Source organism: Pararge aegeria, chromosome 10 (assembly GCF_905163445.1).
Source record: "Pararge aegeria chromosome 10, ilParAegt1.1, whole genome shotgun sequence".
In the NCBI taxonomy this organism is placed as follows: Eukaryota; Metazoa; Arthropoda; class Insecta; order Lepidoptera; family Nymphalidae; genus Pararge; species Pararge aegeria.
In genome coordinates, this window is record NC_053189.1 from 17,674,592 (window position 1) to 17,698,708 (window position 24,117).

Here is a 24,117-nt window from a genome sequence, read left to right on the forward strand (position 1 = left end):
TACAACGCGCGCCGTTTTCATTGGCCTTGCATCTTCGATTTAGTTCCTTTTTGGCTGAATGCCACGCTCTACATTATATCTTTACCCTTTGTTGTATTATACATTGCTGGGAAAGTACCTTTGGTTTTGTCAAATAACGCTTCGATGCGGTAATAGATGTCGTGCGAGGGAAAACTTTGTTTGTTTGCATGTTACGTCAACCGTCGAGTTTTCACTGAAATGTTAGATTTGACATGGGGCTAGACGTACACTGAAATGTAAACACGCTACGTTATATACTCAAGTATTCAATTTTTTTCCGCAAAAAGTTAAAAACCGATTATGATGATGTTCTATTCCGCTAAACGCATGCACCATTACAAGACGTATGTTGTAGGGTGTAGCCAAAGTTACAGCTACAGCAACAGTTTTTGTATTTTGTTAAGTTAGCCCCTGACAGCAATCCCAGTTTTAAGTGATCTCAGATGGCAGAAGCTTGCCTTCAAGCCCGAACTAAGAAACTAATCAACTTGATTTTTGGCATAGAGTTAGTTGAAAGGATCCTTTCAACTGTTGGAATAAAAAATATTTTATCCCAGGAAAACATGCGGTTCCCACGGTTTTTGTAAAACTCGTAATAAATGAAGGCAACAATTTGTAATTCATATACCTATTTGATTATGAAATATGCGTTAGCACGAGTCACGTTTAATAATTAGAAGCTTAACAGCAGTGCAGATGATCTCGACACAGTTGTCAGGTGACTGTGCATTGACGTAATCTCGTATTCCTGTATGCGCGCGTTCGCACCGCGTCGTTTATTAGCCCCACTGTACGTCACGCCTACCGTGACTTTGAAAACGCTTCAGCAGCTTTCATTCAGTCGCCGCACATTTGTCAAAGAAACGGCCGCGCAACCGCCATGGCTGAAAAAGTTGAATCGACGCCATTCGAGGACGCACTGGAAAAAACTGGTACAGTGTTCATAATTATCTTTAATTCATAGTTATCTACGAAAACAAAAATGTACCTTCCGTGTGTTTGTGTCCGCGAAACTCAAAAACCAGACAATGGAATTACTTGATTTTTTTTCATTACGCTGAAATATTTATACGAAAGTGTTTTTGTATACTTTTTAATTTTCTAAAATTCTCAATTGAACGTGATTCTAAATAAAAACAGAGTGGCTGGGTCTAGTTACGACATATTGACGTGAGAAAGCATATTTGCATTGCATATAAGTCAGAATATTGGGAATTCCTTTAAACCATTAGATACAGGAAACAATTAGATATTTTTCGCATTCGGATCATACGAGACTCTCTTGACTCTAAAATCAAACAATAGAGTTTACAGAGCTGTAAACTCTTCTAACTCTTAAATATAATACAGGCATAAAAAAAATCTTTTTTATACAATAATGTTTGTAATATTATAATATGCATTATAGCGTTCTGTTCGGTAGCATAATGGTGTCATTATTACCCATGTTGGCAGTGCGGTAAATGGTTTGTTGCAGCGTATGTGTGTTGACAAAGGAACATTAATTTGCTATTGTCTTTTTCTTGATTCGTATTCTTTTTTTGTTTCCTAGTAGTTTTGTGTTTGTGGTTTTGTCGTTTTACCTTTGTTTTGTATGACAGAAGATAAACCCGCGACTTTATCCTCGTGTGCTTCTATATATTACTAATTTCCTCATGACCATCCTAAGCTTTTTAATGCCCCACAGCTAAGCAAAGCCTTCCATCTCTCCAATAGGAGAGAGAATTTTAAGCAATACACCCAGCACGCTGCTTCAATATGGGCTTGTGGGCTTCAACGATTTTTGTCATACGTACATTTTCTGGCACGACTCGGGGATCGAACGAAAGACCCACTATGCCAAAGAGCTCATTTTCTACTTTCTACTTATATTAAAAACGTAAAAGTTTGTGAGGATATATGGATGTTCGTTATTCTTTCACGCAAAACTATTAAACAGATTATATAACTTTACAATAATATACACCAGAATTATACATCAGCGTATACATCCATAACAATATATATAATATAATTTAATGCTATAATCTATACTAATATTATAAAGAGGTAACGTTTGTGAGTTTGTGACGTTGGAAGAGGTAATCTCTGGATCTACAGAACCGATTTTCAAAATTATTTCACCAATACAAAGCTACGTTATTGTGGAGTTTCATAGGCTGGATATATTTTAGCTATATTATTTTAGCTGTATATATTTAGTCTCCATGGTAACAAGAATAGGAAAAAAAAATTATTAATGTTTTCTATCTCACTCTGTCCCATATATTTATGTGTTTGTTTCTTTACCTAGATAATATTCGGTTTCCTTGGTAACTAAAATAGGAAAAATAGTTAAACGAAAGCGACGTTGCATGTTTGTGCATCACAGTTGCCGGGCATGCAACGTCGCAAAGCGAAAACATAACGAGGTCATTCATCAGTAGATTTTACTCCTCACATTTTTCTCATACCGGGCGCCTTATATATGAAAATCGATTCTTAAGGAGTAAACTCCAAAAACCAATTCGAACCAGTAAACCCGAGATTAGCGCGTTAAATGAAACATATTTCTCAGCTTTATAATATTATTAGCTGACCCGTGCAACTTCGTCTGTACCGAATCGGTGTCGGAACAAATGTCATTTTGTAAAAATAAATCCTAGCTAGAACGATTTATCGCCCCCAAAACACCCTGTATACTAAATTTCGTGAAAATCGTTGGAGCCGATTCCGAGATTCCTATTATATATATACGTCTTATATATAAGTATATATATATATATATATATATATATATATATACTAGCTGTTGCCCGCGACTTCGTCTGCGTTTGATTTTGTTTTTAAAGTATTCAGTATCGCTAAGCTTTTTAAATGAGTATAGTAGTATATATATATAACATGTGACTGCCAATTTATTATAGACAAATAATTTGCAATAAAATAAAATTGTGACTATAATTAAAGATCTAAGCTATCCTATCTCTTAAGTTGGACCAGACCGCTCACGGTGAGCCAATTTAATTTTAAATCGGTTAAGTAGTTTAGGAGTCCATCGCGGACAAACATCGTGACAGGAGAATTATATATATTAAGATATATATATATAAATACAAGAATTGCTCGTTTAAACTTTAAAGATATAAGACGTATAAATAAAACATTTTGTGACGATGTTTTCGCCAAGCGAAATATAAGATGATTATTTTATAGTAATAATTTGTATTATTGTTTAATTTCTATGGAAATTAATTGCGAAAACAATACCCGTTTAATTGTATTTTCTTTATCATGAGCAATTTTTAAAGTAAATAACACATGTTTAACAGCCTACCTTCTGTAGTATTTACTTAACTTGTGAATATATAAGCGGATGCCAGCAGTTTTGTCTACAGTTTCTGATATCGCTCCTGCTGAGCCAATTCCGATCCCCAAATCAATAAAAAAAAAGCAGAAACATTTGACTTTGACTTTAAACCTACCAAATGTAAGGATTTAACTTAAAAAATGAAATACTTTTCTATGAAATTTAACCCCTAATTTTACCGTTTAATTCGGAACAAACTTTATCCCTTATTATCTTCGATGGCAGAATTATAACAGAACTGTAAAACACGAGTTTCTTTATTTGTAACCGAATGCCATAACTTAAAAAAATGACTCATCATTGGGAATAATATTTTCAAAAGCCGTTTATCACTTGTTTCTTTTTTCAACCAAGAACCCAAATACTGAGTTTCAAAATTTAAAAAAAACTCATTTATTTCAAGTAGGCCTAGTTTAAAAACACTTTTGAATCGTCAAATCAGTCTGTAGTGGCTCTACCACTGGTTCAGAAGGCAGACTCTACTGAGAAGAGCCGGCAAGAAACTCAGCAGATTGCTCTTTTTCTACATCATTTTACACTTTACAAGCTTTGGAATTTTTTTTGAAAAATTTCATACAAATGTTCTCCGCCTGGTTTGAAATAAAAAAGGAAATCTTTCTCAGTACACCAGAAAAACACATAGCCATCCTACAAACGGACAAAAATATAATCCAACGCGTAAACAACGTTATGTGAAACAGCTAGTGTTGTTATGTTTTACATAAACAAAGGAAACGCCGGGCGTAAACTAGTGCCACAATCGGCAAACCAACATATCTGCATACGATGCAGATATGTTTATTTGCCGATTGAAGTATTGAAGTATTGCCAAGCGAAAATAGTTCAATACTTTATTTTTTAACAAACTTCGTAAACTTTAAGTTAAGAACGTAGTTTATACCATCGTTTAAGCATTATTATATTTATCGGGTCTCCCCCCACAATGAGGAGTGAAGGCCGTAATCCACCACGCTGGTGCATTACGGAGAACTCTCAGGCATGCAGGTTTCCTCACGATTTAAGTTATATTTTAATAACTTAAAACACATATAACTTTGCAAAGTTAGAGGTGCGTGCTGGGATTCGAACTCGGCCCCCCGAACGCGAAGTCGAGCACCTACCCACTGGTCTGGGCAGTGGTGATCCACTCAATATTATATTAAGGGTTATAATTTCGAGCGAGTGACAAAATATATCTTCTTTAGTGCCTCTTCAACTAGTGAAGGGTGGCAGTCCGTTTTTTATACTTCGCCTCGTCTCTTGCGAGGCTAAATAGCTGGGCGGCACTTATTTTTTTTTGTCGTGGTGGAAAAGCTTTATGGCTACCTTTGTCCTTTTGGGCAGGAAAGAGGTTATGTGGGACTCGTTCACCCGAACTAAAAACCACCAGGGCATGTCCCTCTCGTTGACTTTATTGGACGTCCGGGGAACCCGTTGTATACTTCCCAGACGTCTACCAACCGCCCCAACCGATTGCCAGGGCTACTACGCTAAGGAGGAGGGGATCAGGACACCTTGACCCCCTCCTCAGACAGTAGGGAGACTCATATAGCTAGAGCTGGGCGGCACTTGCGATTTCAGTCCACTCTGATGTTTTGCATCCAAGACTTCCACTTGCGACAGTCAACTCATCGCATGTTCTCGTCGCAGTCCAGCAGATTTTTAGCATGCTTCGACAGGCCCACATCTCGAATGTTTCTACACCTTTCTTGAAATCCTCTTTGATAATAAATAAATAAATAAATAAATATACTAAGACAATACACACATCGCCATCTAGCCCCAAAGTAAGCGTAGCTTGTGTTATGGGTACTAAGATAACTGATGAATATTTATTTTTGTGAATAATATACATAAATACTTAGATTATACATATAAACAAACAGACACTGAAAAACATTCATGCTCATCACACCAACATTTTCCAGTAGTGGGAATCGAACCCATGGCCTTGGACTCAGAAAGCAGGGTCGCTGCCCACAGCGCCAGTCGGCCGTCAAAGTCGATATACTAAGTATTGGCCATTCGTATCAATGTTGAATAAATAAAATAAAACATAATTACATTGCTTTAAAAGTTATATCAGTATCTACTGGATTTTTCTTTTTGTAATCATTTGAATACATTATTATTACGCTTATTCAAATAATTTTATCACACATAATCTAATGATGAATGATTTAATCTTTACATGTAAAAAACTTATATAAGATATAAAATAAGTTATATAAAAGACATTTTTTACTGCACTACAAAATTTAAATACGTGTTTCAAAATAAAAAATAACTATATATAAATATTAATGGATATTTATATATTATCTAATATCTAAAGTAAATGCTATTAAAGTATCTACCTCTTTTATTTTAACCAAAAGATATGCTTTATAAATCGTTTTATGACTTTTTACCGAAGTTAATCTTCGGCATGGCACGATAAATTGTGACGAGCCTTTCTCGAACAGTTAGAGCAGTTTTAAGGGCTTCTTATTGTAGCAAAACCTGAACCGTTTGTCTAGGCCGAACCGAAACTCACGGGGTTATTTATAAATTAAAATTCCTCCACTGAAAGTTAAATCTGCCGTGCTAACGAAAAACCTTTTGATATACAAAGTGTATCCCGTGGATATCTAACTTTTAGTGGAATAAAAAAAAAGATAATGGATAGATATAACAGTCTCGTGGCGAGCATCCTACAGCAGGCAGGGATTGTTTATTAATACCTTATATCCAACATTCCCTAGGCCACGACAGAAGACAAAAATGATTTCCCCTGACGGGGGATATAATTAACATTATTTATTTATTTTATTTATTTATTTATTTATTTGGTATCTATGACCACTACGCACTACACTATAATATAAATAGAATAATTAAAAACTAAACTAAATAATAAAAAAAACTTACATTAAATATTAATATGCAATATAAGAAAAAAAAAGTAACAAATTGAAAATCCGCGTCCAGGTAGCCCTACGTGGAGTTTAACATAAAACTTATAAATTGGAGAGTCGTATCGATTTATTAGTGCTTTCAGAAAGCCGTACTGCGTTATTTTCATCAAGGATGCTATTCAATTTCTTCTGATGGCGAAAAAGTCATTAGTATGAGCCATCGTGTAAAATAACATCGTTAACGTGTCTACCTGATAAAGCACGGGAACAGGGAATAGGAGAAGTTATATTATTGGGATATTATTTCCAGTTGTACGCCAGTGCTCTGAGAGTTGATAAAGCTGTGGGATAAGGTACATTTTTATCCTTTCCCCGGGTAATTGTTCCCTCGTAGCCGTAGTTTAACTTTTTTGAATGTAGTTAGCGCCATCACACCTATGTAAATATTTTGTATCTAATGAATGCATCAAAATTTAATAAATTTAAAATGCATATAAAAATTTATAAAAATTTTTAAATCTATTAATTTCAAGTGTAGGTAAAAACACTAATACAAATTATAAAAATATAAAAAAAGCAATGTGTCATCTCTTGTTTCAAACGTGTCTCATTGTAATATGGACCTTTGAAAGAGTAGATCGAAACTGCAACGTTTCCTACTAGATGACGCTACAGTCGCTATAAGACTGATGTGAAAGGCATATACTAATTTCGGCATCAACGGTAGGAGAGCCGTAGCTTAATTGGTGAAAGCGCTCAAGCCGCGATTGCACGAGAGTCGCAGGTTCAAATCCTGTCGGTTCCGAAATTTTTTATATGCATTTTAAATTTATTAAATTGATAATTCCTCCAAGTGTAGGTAAAAACACTAATAAAAATTATAAAAATGCATCAAAATTGCCATCTATGTGCATGCATACTTGTATAGAGAAATATTGGACTTTGACTTTGAAACTCGATTTTGTTGCCAGGAAACGGTTTGTACAATGTGCTACTGGTCCTGACGAGTGGTCTGATCCTGCTGGCGATCGGCGTGGATCTATTCGGCTTCGGCCTGGTGGTGGCAGCAGCCTGCGACCTCAACATCACCGTCTCCCAGAAGGGGATCCTCACTTCACTGCCTTATATCGGTAACCTTGAAACAATGGAGAACAATTATGAAAATCTTTCGTGGCCTCGCTAAAGTTAGTGATGACCTCACGAGCGCAGCTGTGACCGCTGTGGTTTGGAGGTCCCGGGTTCAAATCCCGGCATGGAATTTTTAGTATCTGAATTTTCTCTGGTCTGGTCTGGTGGCTTCAGCCGTGGCTTATCCTAATGTAGAGTTCAAGTATCATGTCGCGTAGAAACTGCTTGAGGATATGAGTTTAATATAAGTTCCATATCCCTAATAGGTTATAAGCTGCCATCTTACGCCCGAATTTAATATTCATTCTATAGGCAGTTTGAATTTAATATTCATTCTATAGGCAGTTTGAATTTAATATTCATTCTATAGGCAGTTTGAATTTAGTTATGATAAGCTTATCGACAGGTTAGTTAAGAAAAAAGGTCAGCATAACTCACAATCTGACAAGTAAAGGTATCTTAATCGATTGATTATTAATTTAAACATGTATGTATGAACGCTTCATAAGTGGCTGTGATAGTGCTACATCAATAAAAATAAAATTAATTTTAATTTCGAATTAGAATTTTAAATTTGAATTTGAATTTCGGGCGTAAAAGAGTATCATCACTTCCCAAGTGAGATTGCAGAGCTAATCAGGACTGGAATGAAAAAACTCGTTGACTTGAAATCGTGTATCGAAGGTTCGAGATGAACCATTGTTGAAGCGGTCTTGGAATTATGTTGATTAGACTGAGCGATGGACTTTAGGCTTGTAAAATTTGTTTCCAGGGATCCTCTTAGTGTCCTACATCTGGGGCTACATCTCAGACACGCGCGGCCGCCGGTTCTCTCTGCTGGTCTCCATGCAAGGCGCATTCGTGCTCTCCTGTCTGTCGAGTATTGCCACCAACTGGTTACTGCTGGGCCTCATAAAGTTCTTCTCCGTCTGCTTGTAAGTCTTTTTTGAAGTTTCTTTTGGCGCGTTAGGGAAAAATGATGAGAGTGAATTTCCACGATGCGCGCGCACGCCGTCACGAAAAACCGACACCCTGAAGTTAGCTATAAGGTTTGACGGTGTACACTTTCAATTGTCAAAGTCTGCGAGCTCATTCCGGTGATTCAATTGTACGAAAATCTCAAAATGTTCAGTGTAACTTGGTGGTCCGATAATGAGATAGCTAGATAATGCGTTATAATAAAACTTTCAATGCATTAAATACCTTTTTTCTATTATTAGTGTAGTTTTTTCTACAACTAATGTTGTCCTTCGTCTTCTTTTGTATCCGTTTTTTATTTACTTCCGCAGAAGCTGTTTGTAAAAAAGAAAAAGGAAAAAAGCTTTATTTGTCATAAAAGAAAAAGAAAACAAAATCAAAAGTACTTAAACATAACACATAAATTTATACAAATTTTGTTTTATTTTGCACAGGTAACATAATGTTTGTTTATAGCCGACGCAGAAACGACGGCCGTTATAAATTCGACGTGTTTGTGTCTGTCAGTGGTGTAGCGGCCGAACGGATGATCCGATTTTGATTTTGTTTTATTTTGTTTAAAAGGTCAATTAGTGCTGAGTGTTTTAGGTATTTTATGATGGCAAAAATATATCTAAATTTAAGAGAAAATGTGACTGCAATAATTTGAACGTTAGCAGCAAATATAAACTTGCAGTGCAAAACACTAGACTACACAAAATAAGCAATTTATTTAAAGGAAATTGTATACAATTTTACAATAAATTACCGGTTTATATCATGGAGATGAACCTTAAAAAATTCAAAGGGTGTGAACTGTTGCTCTAACCAGGTTACTTCTCATTTTTTTCAAATGGCAATATACAATGGTGATAACAAAAAGAACAACCGGCTTAGTTTGTTGTGGGCTTCTACTTAGACCAGGGTGCGTTTAGAACCCTCGTAGCTTTAGTTTTAAGTTTACGAATGTATTATCGCCATTACTACTTTTAGGAGCTCGTGTATGGGGTAATAAAGAAGTCACTTCCCTTGTTTTAACTCTAATTAATCTGCGTGTTCGCCATGTGTACAGCGCAGAGTACCGATTGCAACTCTCTTGTAAAATATAAAATTTTCCTATTAAAATAAACGGTCGCGGGGCGACTCGCTGTATCAGCAACAGGAGTCGTGTTGCGCTATGCATGTGTCCCTACGCTACTCAATACTATGTACACATTTTGTACGTAATCAACGCATCAAAAGTGCCATCTATGTGCCTATTTCTATAAAAAAATATTTTACTTTATGTTTGATGTCAATCGTCCCAGGGTGACGATGCCCCAAATGGCGGATTACATACTTATTATTATTACTCTTTATTTGAAAAATGACGGCCGACTGGCGCAGTAGGCAACGACCCTGCTTTCTGAGATTATGGCCGTGGGTTCGATTCCCACAACTGGAAGATGTTTGTGTGATGAACATTAATGTTTTTCAGTGTCTGGGTGTTCATCTGTATATTATAAGTTTCATGTATATTATTCATTAAAATATTTAACAGTCATCTTAGTACCCATAACACAAGTTACGCTTACTTTGGTGGTAGATGGCGATGTGTGTATTGTCGTAGTATATTTATTTATTACCAAAAAGGCGGCCTTATCGCTTAGTAGCAATCTCTGCCAGGCAACCTTAGAATTAGGAAAAAAAGAGGAGAACTAACTGCATTATAATTAATTATTCTCAACTCTCTCAATACGGGTATACACGCTCCACACTAGAGTTAGCTAACTGCTTTCCAATCAGTTGTTGACAGCTACTTTGTCCTTCATGGCGACATTATGAATGAAGCAGCTTCTAGAAAGTATATTCTATGGAATCTTTGTAGGTTCTATCTTGGGCGAACCCGTTAATTGATGAGTATCATCACACTCTTCATTCATTCAAATTAATTATTAGGTATATTGTAGTTCACCCGATGTGGGTCAAATTAATGAATTCCCGCATTAATTGTCCAGTATTTCTCCATTGGAGCGGGGATAGCCCAGTGTTTGGGAGTTCAGCTTGACTTTCAGGGGGCCGTGTTGAATTCCCAGCAAGCACCTCTAACTTTTCTTAGTTATTTATTATTTATTTAAACTCTTTATTAGTACACCGCTACACAGTTATGAAAATAAAGGACGAATAGAGGGAAACATAAAGACTAGAGAAGAATACAAAAGGCGGCCTTATCGCTTAGAAGCGATCTCTTCCAGGCAACCTTAGAATTAGGCAACAAGAGTGAGAAAAAAAAAGTTAAGTTAAAGTATTATAAACATATGTACATTCAAATAACTACGTACGAATACAACAACAAGAAATACACAAATGAAAAAAAAAATTACGATATAAATATAATAAAGTAACATATATTACGATAAGCTGTATAAATAAATAGATGGAAAAAAAAACAGTCGTCTTATGTAGTTATGTGCATTCTAAATAAAAAAATATCACTTGCTTCAACGCTAAGGAAAATTGAAAACCTGAGCGTTCCCTGTGAGGCAATTGCTATTTTTAAGCTTCCTGACAAGTATATAAGCATAAGTAGTATTAATATTTTCAGAAAACGCATAATAATAATAAATAATAATAATTCTTTATTTTCAGGCAATAGTCCCATAGAATAGATTTGTTTTATAGTACAATAATAACAATAATAATAACGGATTTTTAAAGTCCTCATTTAAAGTGCAAAGGATGGTATTGGTGGTGCGTCTAAGTCTTTCCCAGAAGGAAGCCGTTCTTGTTCTGAGAATGGCAAAGAAATCGGGAACCCTCGCTGCAGCGAACATTGATTTAGCACTACAGAAACGAGGCAGCTGCATTAGGATGCGAAAGCGTTATTATATTGTATCCTTAGCACATTATAGCTTCGCTTGGTAAACCTTGTCCACAGCTGACACGTGTAAAAACATTGGCAAAATGCTTTAAAAAAGGTTACCTTCACGTCATCAGTGCAGCGAGCGAATCTGCGAATCTGCATACACGAATTATTGCTAAATAAATGTTATTATGATATTGCAGAATATTTAAATGATGTCTTTAATAATTAAATTATTTATCTACTGAATTATAATAAATTGTTAAGTACCTCATTAATTTAATGTAACATTTTTGATATAAAATTGACGGCCGACTGGCGCAGTGGGCAGCGATCCTGCTTTCTGAGTCCAAGGCCGTGGGTTCGATTCCCACAACTGGAAAATGTTTGTGTGATGAGCATAAGTGTTTTTCAGTGTCTGGGTGTTTATATGTATTTTCAAAGTATTTATGTATATATAATTCATAAAAATATTCATCAGTCATCTTAGTACCCATAACACAAGCTATGCTTACTTTGGGGCTAGGTTGCGATGTGTGCATTGTCGTAGTATATTTTTTTAAAATATAAAGAAAATTATGAAAATTAAGCTTAATTTGCTATACTCCGCGCAGCAGCAGGAGAATCTGTATGGTGTAATTTATAATTTCTTCAATCCGTATACTCCACACCATACAGGTCTTCGGCAATGTACCCTCTACGCACGTTTCGCTTCGAAACCGGAGCATCCTCAGGAGATGTTGACTTTTCAATGAATAATTGTTAAGTAAATTATAAATTACACCATACAGATTCTCCTGCTTTTCGCGGAGTAAAGCAAATTAAGATAGATAGATAGATAAATTCTTTATTGCACACAATTAAGGTATAAAGATAACATATTTCGAAAACATTAATACTAGAAAAATAAAAATGCGCAAAGGCGGTCTTATCGCTTTAAGCGATCTCCTCCAGACAACCCTTAATGCTGAAGCTTAATAATATATTATGGATTTTCGCAAAGTTCGCCTGCTTCTATCCAATATTTAAAAACGTTGAGCTTAACCGTGCAGGCTTCTATCCAATACTTTTGATATTGTCAAATATTCATATACCTGATGGAATGTACTGGATTCTATTAAATATTATAAAAACTCTATGGACCTACATTCTTGTGAATAAATTATTCTCCATAATGTTCTCTTTTTAAATTTTGAATTTTTGAAACGCGTGTGAAGTCCTAAACACTTAGGTACACTCAGACTCCTTACCATAGAGGGAGGAGATCGGTTCCCTGTAGCAGACCATTATTGGGTTAATATGATGATGATGACGATTTATCCATTGCTAAAATACTTGCGTGTGTAATAACAGCATATTTCATAACAATCTTATTACAATTAATTTTTATGAGCCATGACGGAACAATCAAATTGTGTGATCAGTCTTAATAAACTTAAATTTGCGATATCAAATTCGTGCAATTTAAAAATATGTTACTACATAGAACTTGTCCAGATATAGCGTTTTACGTGCGAGTTGCGTGTTTCAATTTGAGTTGCATCCAGATGGCGCGTTTTATATGCGATTCTACACACAACTTTCCTAGGATGATATCTGTGGGATACCACATGGATACAGACGAGACAAACGTATTTTGGTTTCCATAACCTTGGTAAAAATGTCTGAAATGAAGAAGAAATTTACAATCTTTTGGTCATTCAATACTATGTGATAAAGATATCAGAAGTGTGATTACAGCTTTATGATATGGATATCATATAAATGTTTTTTAACTACTTTTATATACTATACTTTGCCTTATGTATCTAATAATTTGTAACATTTGCATACCTATTTCTTATGTAGCAATTATCGCGCGTTTACTGGACGGAACTATGGCGTCCTTAGTAACCTCCACGCGCTATACTGACAATGTTTCACAAGGACACACAAACTTATTTTCTGTACTTCTTCTTTGCAGTCGGACAAGAAGCCCCTGATTCGTAACGTCACCTTAACGTGAGTCGAATCCACTATCGTAGTCCTTGTCTGGCAAACCCAAATTACGTAGTTGCGTGGGATTACTTAAGTTCACGTAAACCAATCATCGGCAACGAATCCCTTACTCAGGCGAAACTACACAGCTTAAAGCACCGACGTAATGTTGCCTGGCGGTTTTTAACAGGATATACTTTGGCGATTGTGCTCACGAACTTGAAAAAGTTGTTCCTCTTCGTATAAATCCAAACGTGTAGTGCTTATTTTTTTGCTGCCCGTAGCCGTTGTTTCAAGAGAGCCAACGGTGTCATTGTTAACGTTTTTATTTTTTTTTTTTTTGGGAGACTTGCGCTTTATAACTATCATGCCTGATGTAAAGCAATGATGCGGTCTAAGTTGTTTTTTTTTTGTCACGATCGCGTGATCGGGAACGGACGACGCAACTCGTTCGTAAAACGCCTTATCTGTACAAGCTCTTAGTTAATGAAAACTGACACACACTCATATCAACCTTAGTTGATGTGGTTTCTTGTTACCACTGCGCCAGGGAGGTCAACAAAGCTCTGTTTTCTACTCCCTTTTTAATCAGAGTTACGAAGATGGAGGAGTAACTTCTCTTCTATTTCATTCTCTCTTTACTGTCCCTTGCCTTTTTCTAAAGAGTTGCAAAGATGGAAGAGTAACTTCTCTTCTATTTCATTCTCTCTTTACTGTCCCTGTCCCTTTTTCAAAAGAGTTCCAAAGATGGAGGAGTAGCTTCTCTTCTATTTCATTTCAGTTCGTGTGCAGCTAACTCCGTGACATACACCCTGCTGGGGGAGTCGTGCATCCAGAGAGTGAGAAGCAAGTACATGTTGCTGATAACCTGCCTACTGATACTGTCCCCAGGAATAGCAGCTCGTGAGTAAGCCAATGCTTTTATGTAATTGAATATCATGGTGAATGAAAACATCGTGAGGAAACCTTGCATGTTTGAGAATTCCGAGTGGGTTGTTAATGGTTTGATGATGATGATGAAGATGGAGATGGAGATGATGATGGAGATGTCTCTTAAAAAGTTCAAAGTTTGTATTAAATGTAAGCTTATAGAAAAGTCCTATTATAGTATAAAGGACTACGTAAACGATAAAAAAGCTTGGGTGTAAATTATTGCTCTAACCAGGTTGCTCTTCTAATAATTTAAAATGGCATTGTGAGATGGTGATAACAAAAAAAAAAACACCCGGCTAAGTTTGTTGTGGGCTTCTTCTTAGACCGGGACGCGTTTGGAACCCTCGTAGCTTTAGTTTTAAGTTTACGAATGTGGTTATCGCCATCATCTCACTACCGTGTAATTCTTATTTACGCATCAAAAGTGCCACCTGTGGGCCTACTTGAATAAAGATATTTTTGACTTTGACTTTGACTTTGACTTTGAAGATAAATTAAGTTAGTTACAGGTTTCTATGGCATTTTTATTAAAGAAAAACTATAGTAGTGAATTTTTCATTTGCATTTCTTAAATACAGTTCAACGGGCACATACCTCGATCATATTTTTGGAACTCACTCCGTCTCTCCCGTCCCGTCCCGTCCCGTCTCAGAGTCCCGTCGTGACCACGATCCATGCAACTGGGTCCAAATATCGACAAATCCAAATTTTATGTATTATTTGTCCAAATGTATTTAAGAAATGTTGATAAACCACGAGTCTTAGTTTAAAATCATTAATTTTCATTTGCAGTTGTCACATACCCCACTCTCTTACTACAGTTCAAACAAGAGATTCCTCTACTTGGAATAAACTTCACACCCTGGCGTCTGCTCATCGTGATACTGGCGATACCCTCGGGGATCGGAGGCATTGCCATCAGCTTCTTCCACGAGTCTCCCAAGTTCCTGGCGAACAGTGGCAAGAATGACGAGGCTTTGGAGGTGCTGAAGTCTATGCACGCTATCAATAATCGAGGAACTAAAGAGGAATTTGGGGTAATACTTATTAAAATGGTTAGCTTGTGTGTGCATTGGCGTGCACTTCATACATGCACAAAAGCACTGCATACCCTAAAATTGAAATATAGCCCGGATTTTTTCCATTTTATGCAATTTTCCTGCCGGTAAGAAACCCAGTGCACGCCACTGTATGTGTGCATCGATTTTTTAAAGTCATATTTTGGGGAGCAAACTTATGGTCCGGCTGACGGCAAGTGGAAAACCATCGCTCAAAAACAGAGTATTAATTCGCAGGGCATGCTTAGAGCACGTCACGCTACATGCCGCCCTGTGTCCATCAATTTGAGGCATAGGTGTTAAGCCTCAAGTGCCTGTAATTACACCAAAAACTACGCTAGACCGGAACACAACAATAAATAAATAAATAAATATTCTACGACAATCCACACATCGCCATCTAGCCCCGTAAGCGTAGCTTGTGTTGAGTACTAAGATGACTGATGAATATTTTTATGAATAATATACATAAATACTTATAATATACATGCATGACGGCCGAATGGCGCAGTGGGCAGCGACCCTGCTTTCTGAGTCCAAGGCCGTGGGTTCGATTCCCACGACCTTGGTTTTGTGTCTATATGTATAATAAAATAATAATAAATATACTACGACAAAACACACATCGCCATCTAGCCCCAAAGTAAGCGAACTTGTGTTATGAGTACTAAGATGACTGATGAATATTTTGATAAATAATATACGTAAATATTTATAATATACATATAAACAACAGACACTGAAAAACATTCATATTCATCACACAAAAATTTTCCAGTCGGGTCGTGGGAATCGAACCCACGGGCTTGGACTCAGAAAGCAGGATCGTTGCCCTCTGCGCCAATTGGCCGTCTAATGCAATGTTGTTAAGCGGCAGAAATAATCATGGCCGTAGTTCTCTTATCACGAATAGCTTCACTGGTACTAAAAATCCCGTTTCATTTTCAATGTCTTTAAATAACCAACAAACAAAACGCTAATTTTTTTTCCTAACGTCAAAGGTCTGGAAGAGATCGCTTTAGTGATAAGACCGCCTTTGCACGCTCTTTTTTATTTTTATTATTTTATGTTTCTTCTGTATTTGTGTTTAATTTATATAAAATGTGTGTGTGTGCAATAAAGACTTAAAACAAAACAAACAAACAATTGCTAAGTAATGGCAGCTATACATACATACAACATCTATGAACAGAACGGAAGATCTATTTGGTGTTTTCTTTTAATTCCACTACAAGTTAGACCTTGACTGCATTCTGACCTTGTGGTAATTGATGATGCAGTTTAAGGTAGCGGGGTAACCTATTAGGGAGTATGGTATTCATATAATAAAATCGGTTTCTACGCGACATCACACCGGAACCGGTGGTAGCTAGCCACGGCCAAAGCCCCACCTTTTCTGTCCCACCAGACAGAAATTAATATATGTCATCATCATCATTTCAACCAATTGACGTCCACTGCTGGATATAGGTCTTTTCCACAATCCACGGTCTTGGGCCGCTTGTCTCTTTCGGCTCCCAGCGACTCGCCTGATGTCGTCTGACTCGCCTGATGTCGTGTGTGCGTTAAATTAATATTCATTTATATGTGTGTATAAAGATTTAGGAAATTATAAAATGCAACGTACAGATTTTCCTAGTTTCCGCGAATTATTTAAAATTAATAATAAGTCTTCATCATGGAATTCCGCTAAAAGAATCGACACTTTCTATACAGTTACTTGTCTATTTTGTGTGGGCAATAAAGAATTCAAACAAAAGAACAATATTTTTAACAGGTTACCTCATTATATCTAGAAGATGCAGTGGCTAAGAAGCCAAGCTCGCTCACCCGTGCGTTGTATGAGCAGGGAGCCCCACTCTTCCGGCCGCCGATGCTTTGGAGAACATTGCAGTTGTACTTCATCATATGCATCGTGTATTTCACGTGAGACAGGTTTTTATTTATCGGAACTTTATTTTGCGTAAATACCACCAGAACCATCATCACATCAACCCTTTACCGATCCACTACAGAGCACGGGTTTCCATCCAAAAAGAGAAAGAGTTAAAAGGTCTAAGTCGACCACGCTGGCCCAGTGCGGATTGGTGGACTCCATACACTTTGAATTTGAATTTGAGAACATTATTTAGAACTCTCAGGCATGCAGGTTTCCCGATGTTTTCCTTCACCGTTGAAGCAAATATTTTAATTAATTAAAACGCACGTAACTTAGAAAAGTAAGAGACGCATGCTGGTATTCGAACTCGAGCTCATACACAATGGGTCACCGGTTCCTTCTGATTCTGATCCTCACTTCTTCCCAACGAGGTGTACAGACAACGTAAAACAAATTACTGGGCAATACTGGAAACAAGCTGCCGAGGACCGTTGCTTTTGGAAGCTCTACAATCAAAGACCTATATGCAACAGTCGACGTCAATAGGTTAAGATGCTGATTATTAATCATCTGATAACAGATCTCTATATGAGTCGTCAAAAAGTGCCCGTTTAAAATAAGATGTGGGATCTTATTTTGTATCACTCATGCGGGTAAAGTAGTATCTTGACACTCGCTGTTGCGGTTGAAAAAGAACTCTTCGTTCTTTTTCAACCACAAGAGCGAGCGTACTACTTTCCCCGCATGAGTAATACAAAATAGTATGTGCAACAAGTGCGACATCGATTGCCCACGAAAGCGAAGTTGAACGCACGAGAGAAGCGAGTGCGGTCATTCGCTTGAGTGACCTTGTCACAACTTGTCGCACTAGTTGCACAATATACTATTAAACGGGCCAACAACTTACCTATTGTCCAACAAACGGTCGTTAGTGTCAAAACCAATGAGAAAATTTTTACATCTGAAAAGCAATAAAAATAACGGATTATCTTATATTAATTTTCAATTAGCACCTACAATCTACACAGTGGCGTACATAGAGGGTATGCACAGGGTATGCAGATTATATATAAAAAAGTTAAGGATAGGCATTGTAAGAGTTATAAAAAGCCTACCCTTAAGTATTTATAGCTCGTACTGGAGATTTCTTTCATTTTATATCATCTGCATACCCAGTGCATACGATTACCCTCTATGCAAGCCACTGTTATCTACATATTAACTCCTTATTAAAAATTAAATACATTTATGATTTTTCTCTTACTTTATTCTATTGGATTGCATATTTACTCGTAGTTTATTAGGAACGCCTAATAATTGTGCACGTGCGCTTTTACCAATTGCCAATAATGTTAACCAATAGAAGCCGTAACTGTCCACCACACATTAGCTGTTCTGAAATTTTGAATTTCGAATAAGGTAGTTACTAGATATTCTTTTCATATTTCTTGATATTTATTCATCTAAACATTAGACCACTATTATAACAATATTGTGATAATTAATATCACAATATTGTTATAATAGTGGCCAATACGGTAGATTACCTAATAATATAAGTTATTTTTTACCAAAATAGGTGTTGTTTTCAATCCTAATATCAATTATATTGTTTTGGTTTTCCAGGAACAACAGTCTTCTAGTGTGGCTGCCTTATATCATGAACCTGGTGAGAGTGGCTCTAAGCCAGAGTAATGCTTCTGCTGGAGATATTTGCTCCTTGATATCCACTAAGGAGGAAACTGTAGCTTTAAACACAACGTTGTCTTCTTCGAATACTACTGCTATAGTAAGTTTTTCTATGTACCTTATGTCATCGTCAACATTTTTTCAAAGATGTGCTGTCTATTTATGCATATATCCGGACACCAATCCTTTTTTCACGGATCCTTGGAGTTAAACGTTTATAACCATAATGCATTATATTTAAATTAGGATTTACTTTTAGATTAGTCAACGTCGTTTTGACCCCTGTTGGTTTTTTATTATTTACTAGCTATTGCCCGCGACTTCGCCTGCGTTTGATTTTGTTTTTTGATGTGTCATTCAATTTAGTTGTAGTTCTAAAAAAAAATCAAGTATTCCTCTATCTCCAACCACATTCATCAGATCTACACAAAGTTTGGGCAAAATTAAACACATATTATAACCTCTATAGTACAAAAATAATTATTTAAATCGGTTATAATTAGTTGGAGTTATGGTGTAAAATCGTCAAACACTTTCATCCCCTCTCCCAAAGGATTCGAGCTTAATGTCGGGATAAAAAGTATCCTATATTACTTGTAACACTTCCAAAAATATGTGTACAAAGTTTCATGAGGATCGGTTAAGTAGTTTTTGCGTGAAAACGTAACAAGCAAACTTACATTGACATTTATAATATTAGTAGGGATAGGGATAGGGATAGGGATAGGGATGCTATTGTATGGAGTGGAGAATGGATGATTCAAGTAGGATAAACGTCTAACTGAATGGATACCAAGAGACAAAAAAAGGAGAAAAGGTTGGCAAAGAAAAGTGGAGAGATGTTTTTACACAGAAAATTGGCACATAAGATGACTGACTGGAGGGATCGGGATCATTGGAAAAACTTGGAAGAAACCTATGCCAATGAGGCAACTTGTACCTTCAATTAGACCTAATAATTACACAGTAAAAGACATCACAGAATTATTAAAATGTTATATCAGAAAAAAATTATATTATGTAAATTTATTACTAGTTAGTAAAATAAAGGCTATTTTATTTTATTTTTTAAGATTTCGTTTATCTAATTTTATATTCATTTGTTTCAGACACCAGAAATCTGCCTCGGCTACATCGAGAACAATGTGATTATCACACTAGTGACTGCACAGTGCATTTACTCCTTCCTCAACTTTGTCATATCTTACCTCATGAGATGGAGAAGAATTGTATTGCTGTCCATACTACTGATGTCTACTATTAGCGGTGCTTTGCTGGGATTGATGCCGGAACCCATTTCGAGTGTGTTTTTCTTGATGGCATTCACATGCACTAATTTGGGCATGGGAATATTGGCCTCGTATTTCGTAGATTTATACCCTACTTCTTGTAGGTAAGTGTGAATTAACTTCTTTGTTTATTATTAGGTATGTCTTAATAAATTTTGTTGTACTTCTCTTTATGGAAATGTTTGCTCTTATCTAAGATTGTTCAATCGATTCGTGATTGATTTCTGAGTCCAAGGCTGTGGGCTCGATTCTCACAAATGGAAAATGTTTGTGTGATGAACATGAATGATTTTCAGTGTCTGGGTGTTTATCTGCATATTCAACTATTTATGTATATTATTCATAAAAATATTCAGCAGTCATCTTAGTGCCAAAGCTACACTTACTTTGGGGACTAGATGACGTTGTGTGTGTACGTTGTGTGTAGTATATTTAAAAAAATTATCATTCTTATATGCATATGCATTTTTGAGATAATATAACCTCTTTGTTATAAACAATCAACTTATTTATCTTATTATTTACAGGGGTATGGTAGCTTGCCTTAGCATCATGGTGGCCAGATCGAGTACGTTCGTCGGGATCAACATAGTTGGAAACCTCATCTTCTATCACTGCCACACGACTTTCTACGTGTGGTCGATCATTGTTTTCAGTTAGTATATCATCATTTGTTTGTTCGTCACGTAGGTTTACGGATAGTGGCGCAGTGGTAAGCGATGTGACTTATAAGTGGTGGTCAAGTTTCGATCCCCGGCTAGCTACCCGTCACTATCAGACGTCTGGGAAGTATACAACGGGTTCCCCGGACGTCTACTAAAGCCGACGAGAGGGGCATGCCGTGGTGGTTTTCAGTTTGGTTAAACGAGTCCCACATAACCTCTGATAAAGGTTCGATCCGGCTAGGGTGATTTGGAAATTTCTGTATTTATTAAGCAAGTTAAACATCACTTGCTTTAAAGGGCGAAGGAAAACATCTTGAGGAAACCTGCATGTCTGAAAGTTCTCAACGGCGTGTGAAGTCTGCCAATCCGCACTTGGCCAACTTGGTCGACTGCGGCCTAAACCCTTTCTCAAAAATTCAAAAAAAAATTCAAAATTCATTTATTTCATGTAGGCCTAATATAAGCACTTTTGAAACGTCAAGTCTGTCTGTTTGTAGTGACTCTACCACCGGTTCGGAAGGGAGATTCTACCGAGAAGAAACTCAGCAGTTGCACTTTTCCAATATCAGAATTTTACATTTTAAAATTCATTTTTCTATCTTGTGAGAGATGACAGCGGAGCCGGATGCTTCCAAGCAACCTTGTCATTAAGAAATTCAATTATATAATAACCTCGTTGTAATAAATGTGTTTTAACACATTCTTTAAACTTATGCATTGGTAGGTCCAAAATTACCTTAGGAATCATATTGTAAAAGCGTATACTCAATCCCACAAATGACCCTGCACCTTTCGCAGACGATATGCAGATGTCACTAATTTATGACCATTTCTTGTAAGCCGACTGTTTATATCCACTCGGAGGAGACCCGTGCCCTGTATTATTATTAAACTCTTTATTTGTATACCACAACATATTTAAAATATAACAAAAACAGAAACATCGAAAGAAGTAGTAATACAAAAGGCGGCCTTATCGCTTAATAGCGATCTCTGCCAGGCAACCTTAGAATCAGGAAAAAAAAGAAGAGGAGAATAGACTGCTGGTGGTACAAATATTAAAATACATACATGCAAATAACTACATGCTAATACATAAACTAGTGTGCACAAATAGATAAAAAGTAAATAATATAATAAATAAATAAATATAAAAATAAACTAATATATATAATAACAACACTTACAGAATTAAATACTTTAACATACAATAAATGAGTAAGTATATACATACTATTAAAAGTCGTTAACAATATAATGGGCCTTAACTGCTCTTTTAAATATCGCCAGTGACTTGGATCGTCGTATGCTCAATGGAAGCGAATTCTACAATTCCACAGCTCGTACGCTAAACGAACGCTTATAAAATTTTGTCCTATGATAAGGCATACACAGCGTCAGCGCACGGCACGGTGTACTGGGTCGTTAATGGGTTGATGGTGACGAATTAATTATTCGTAATTTATTTTCAGCTAGTGTCATTGCGGCCTGGTTCCTTCCACCGGACAAGGAAGTACGGCGTTAAATTTACAGGTATTAGTTAAAGAACTTATGTTATTATCTGTGATTTTAGTATTAATAAGACATTAGCTATAATTACTATACTTTATTATAATAGAGTGAACTAATGTCCACGGAATTATTATTATGTACATTATGTATATGTAGGTATTGTATGTTTAAGGAAATAAAAAATCATTATTATAATATAGTGTCGTTTTTATTTTACCATTAGCTGTTAGCCGCTTTTCTTAAAGAACAGTACGTTCTTTAAGAATCCCGTTGCAACCGTATGTTTTTCTGGGCTTAAAAGTAGCCTATGATACGTATCCGTGTTTTTAACTAATTCTATGCCAAAATATTAGTGGATTGGTTTGCTTAGTTAGTGCATAAAGGAAGGACAAACAAACGTAGACACTTTCGCATTTATAATATTAGTTATGATAAGGGGTTTGATGTTTGTTTGAAAACTTTATTTCACACACACACAGTTTATACAAAGTAAACACGTATAAAACGGAAGAAAAATAATAGAAAATGGGGCGTCTTATCGCTAAAGCGATCTCTTCCAGACAACCTTTGACGCTTTATGCAATTCATTAAATATTTTATTTAATGCATCCCTATCCCTACTAATATTATAAAGGTCAATGTAAGTTTGTTTGTTACGCTTCCACGCAAAAACTACTTAACCAATCCTCATGAAACTTTGTACACATATTCTTGGAAGTGTTAGAAGTAATAAAAGATACTTTTTATCCCGACATTAAGCTTGGTTCCTTTGGGAGAGGTATACATTTAAAAATAATAATAAACTACTTTTAGAAATTAACGTGGTATAACGTTGGAATTCAAGGTGCAAGGTGCTGGAATGGCAGCCCCGTACTGGTAAGCGCAGCGTTGGTCGACCCCCAACGAGGTGGACAGACGACATTAAGCGCGTCGCAGGTAGCCGTTGGATCCAAGCGGCTCAGAATCGTGGAACTTGGAACTCCCTACAAAAGACCTATGTCCAGCAGTGGACGTCTATCGGTTGATGTGATGATGATGAACGTTGGAATTCAGTGTTCTGAGTTTTTAAAGTTGCTAGCAGTTAAAGTGTGACAAAACATGTGTGTTTATTAATCACTGAATATTGTCGATGTTATTTCACTTTTATTTGTAAGGCAGTAGTAGAAGTTTAGGTTAGACATAAGTATATACATATTCTATTCTTTTTAATAAATGCGAGTAGGTACATTGAAAGAGGAAAATTGTGTCTACGTACTTTAAACATCTTCATCAACGTATAACCGGCCCACTACAAGACACAGGTCTCAGAAAATAGGAAGAGTTTAGGCCGTAGTCCACCACGCTGGCCAAGTGCGGATTGGTGGACTTCACACACCTTTGAGAACATTATGGAGAACTCTCAGGCATTCTGGTTTCCCCACGATGTTTTCCTTCACCCTTTTAAGCAAGTGATGTTTAAATTGCTTGAATTTAAAACGCACTTAACTCCGAAAAGTCAGTGGTGCCGGGACTCGAACTCGGAAGGGAAGCCGAAGCCTTACAAGCTATCACCGCTTCATATATAATGAAATAATTAATTAAGATTCTATAAATATGAGACAATTTATGAAGTAGTAATTTTACTGCCTTACAAAAAATAAATATATAGACGGGCGAGGAATTTGCCAGTAGATATAATGCTATAAAAAATACTTTAGACGTTCATAAATATTTCTCACTTTTGTGAGCTTATAATTTCTACTCTTAACTGATTATTTAAAATAAAAATAAAAACAATTTATACTCAAAATAGTTGTTATTCTTTAAACTAAAATACAATATTTTAAAACATTCTTATCACTATTAGAATCTTTAAGACTTCAATAGCATTCGAATGCAGTATTAAGTACTTAGCTATAATTTTTTTAATGGCATAGACAAA

At 36.2% G+C, this 24,117-nt stretch overlaps 1 protein-coding gene across 1 annotated transcript; it reads left to right on the forward strand.

The window, feature by feature from the left end:
• Window positions 1-874: 874 nt before the first annotated feature.
• On the forward strand, window positions 875-22,316 carry LOC120627121 (synaptic vesicle glycoprotein 2A-like). The gene is made up of 10 exons (XM_039894978.1): window positions 875-953; window positions 7,239-7,397; window positions 8,168-8,330; window positions 13,953-14,074; window positions 14,897-15,141; window positions 16,940-17,088; window positions 18,668-18,830; window positions 19,840-20,123; window positions 20,547-20,674; window positions 22,157-22,316. The coding sequence occupies exons 1-10, from the start codon at window positions 902-904 to the stop codon at window positions 22,207-22,209; spliced, it is 1,518 nt and encodes a 505-aa protein (XP_039750912.1). The 5' UTR covers window positions 875-901; the 3' UTR covers window positions 22,210-22,316.
• The last annotated feature ends 1,801 nt before the right edge of the window (window positions 22,317-24,117 follow it).